This window comes from Drosophila suzukii, unplaced genomic scaffold (assembly GCF_043229965.1).
Source record: "Drosophila suzukii unplaced genomic scaffold, CBGP_Dsuzu_IsoJpt1.0 scf_21, whole genome shotgun sequence".
NCBI classification, from domain to species: Eukaryota; Metazoa; Arthropoda; class Insecta; order Diptera; family Drosophilidae; genus Drosophila; species Drosophila suzukii.
Genome location: NW_027255908.1, coordinates 137,458 through 139,917, shown reverse-complemented (window position 1 = coordinate 139,917; position 2,460 = coordinate 137,458). Strand labels below are relative to the sequence as shown.

The 2,460-nt window shown below is 39.1% G+C and overlaps 1 protein-coding gene across 1 annotated transcript; it reads right to left on the bottom strand.

Moving 5' to 3' along the window:
- Positions 1–1,524: 1,524 nt before the first annotated feature.
- On the bottom strand, positions 1,525–2,224 carry LOC118878804 (uncharacterized). The gene is made up of 2 exons (XM_070999004.1): positions 1,751–2,224; positions 1,525–1,695 (listed from the first exon to the last, which is right to left on the bottom strand). Exons 1-2 carry the CDS (start codon positions 2,201–2,203, stop codon positions 1,684–1,686), a joined length of 465 nt encoding a protein of 154 aa, XP_070855105.1. The 5' UTR covers positions 2,204–2,224; the 3' UTR covers positions 1,525–1,683.
- Between the last annotated feature and the right edge of the window lie 236 nt (positions 2,225–2,460).

Sequence of the window (2,460 nt, the reverse complement as noted above, 5' to 3'; positions counted from 1 at the left end):
ATTCCTTTATCATCAGCTCTGATGCCCTCGCCGTTTATAATGAAACCCAAATATTTAATGCTTTGTTGCAGGAACTCACATTTATCCATACGTAGCTCCAACTTATTCTTTGCTAATCTGTGAAACACCTCCTTTAAAATCTGAAAATGTTCATTAACATCTTTGCTAGCGATCATAATGTCGTCCATGTACACAATTACTTGATCCTTTCTAATAAGATCATCGAAGATTTTATTTATAAATCTTTGAAAAACTGCTGAAGCCGTTTTCAGTCCCATTGGCATTCTAAGAAATTCAAATTGGCCTAACGGTGTTACAAAAGAAGTATACTTAATTGATTCTTTATTGACAAAAACGTGAAAGTAACCGTTTTTTAGATCAAGTTTTGAAAATACTTTTTTACTAGCTAACTTGTCTAACAGGTCATCGATAAGCGGTATAGGGTAATTGTCTTTAATTAAAACCCTGTTGAGTTTTCTAAAATCTATGCAAAGTCGTATGTCCCCGGTTTTTTTCTTCACTAAAACTATGGGAGAAGCAAATTCAGACTGGCTTGGCTGAATGATCCCGTTCTCTAAATAATCGTCCAAAAGTTTTTGCAGTTTTTCTTTTTCCGCGTAGGCAAGCCGCCGCGGAGCACAGCTAAACGGTTTCGAGCTTTCTAAATTAAGTTTTATCTCACTTTTAATAAACGGTTCCTTTGGTTTCTCTACCCTAATGTAATTGTATTCAATTATCTTCTTTAATTGAGGTAGAAGATCTTGATTATCAATTGTACCGCATATGTAATCAGTGTCTTCGTCATCCATATAGTTTATGCTAAGCATTTCACGAATCGTTTTAGACATATTGCTTTCATTTTTGTTATTGACTATACCGCCCTCACTAACTTCGTCGATGGACGGACCGGTTGCCTTACTGACTATAGGGTCGTCTTTATTCCTGATCGAAACTCTTATTGCTCCACAATCTCTAAAACTAACTGTTTCAGTACCTGTACTACCACTTTTTTGTATAACTGTATCATCAACTTCTTCGCTAAATGAATCAACTATTGAATTACTAATTGTATTACCAATTGTTTTTCTAACTGTATCTTTTACTGTTTCTTTAACTTTATCATTAATTGGTTTGCTAACTGTATCACTAACTGTGTCACTAACTGTTTCCCTAACTGTATCACTAACTGTTTCACTAACTGTTTCACTAACTGTATCACTAACTGTTTCACTAACTGTATCACTAACTGTTTCACTAACTGTTTCACTGTTTCTCCAACTGTATCACTAACTGTTTCCTTCAGAATTTCGATAGCACTTTCCGGCTCCTTGCTAGCATCTAAATTATGCGTTAATTTGAATTCCCAGGCATTGCATACTCTTTCATTACAATCGGGATTCGTAGGCTCAATTGTGATCATTTTTAAGGCGCTTAAATCTAATTCTAAATCGCAAGCATCCATAAAATTCCTCCCAAGAACAACCTCATGGCTCATAGACTCATTGGGCACAATATAAAGGTAAAAATAACATTTCAATCGATTTTTAATTATGTAACAAAGTATTCTTCCATAAATTTTCAGTTGGCTTTTATTCAGCCCAAAGTAGTTTTCAGAGACGGACTCCATCTTAATTTTAGAGGAAATAACAGCTGTTTTGGCGAATGATATTGGGCTGCCAGTGTCTATGAGGCATGCTGCAGTTAATGGGGTTTTAGGACTGTTGTAAAAAAATATTTGTATAAATCTTACGTATTTATTTGCATTTGCGCTTTTACGCTCAGGGCACTGACCCACAAAGTGTCCAAATTTGCCACATGCGTAGCATGATCCGGGCTCTCGTTTCGGTTTCTGACAGTCCTTGGCGTAGTGGCCCTTTGAGTTGCAATTGGCGCAACGGAAGTCCTTTGTGTCTGCAATCTTTCCGGAAGAGCGCTGCGAAGAATTGACCTCCTGCTTTCGTTCAGGTAAACGAATTGCAGAGAAGGCTTTCAAAATCTGCCCAGGTTCGGCGAAACATTGTATGCGAGCTTGGTCGCGTAGCCCTGGTGCTGGAATTCCTTCGATGATGTTTTCGAGGAGCTCCTCCTTGTCGATGTTTATATCGTTGGCCAGCATAACTTTCTCCTCGAAATAAGAAGCGAACCTTTCTCCTGAACGCCACTGACGATTTTGGAACGCGTTCCTCAGCTCCCCCTTTGACATCTTAGTTGCAAATGCTAGGATCAGCTGCTTACAAAGGTGGTCGGTTGGCTCCAAAATGCGTGTTGCGTTTGCGTGCAGCCAAACTTGGGCTTTTCCTTTTAGTTTGGCAATAAGAAGCATGCGCACACCAAACGAGTCCAAGTTGTACACCTGCGCAATGTTTTGCAGCTGTGTGACCCAGTTACGGGCACACGAGTTGCCGTCGTAGTCCATCGTTACTTCCTTTGCCAATGCGAGTGTTGTTGCGGGAGATTGTA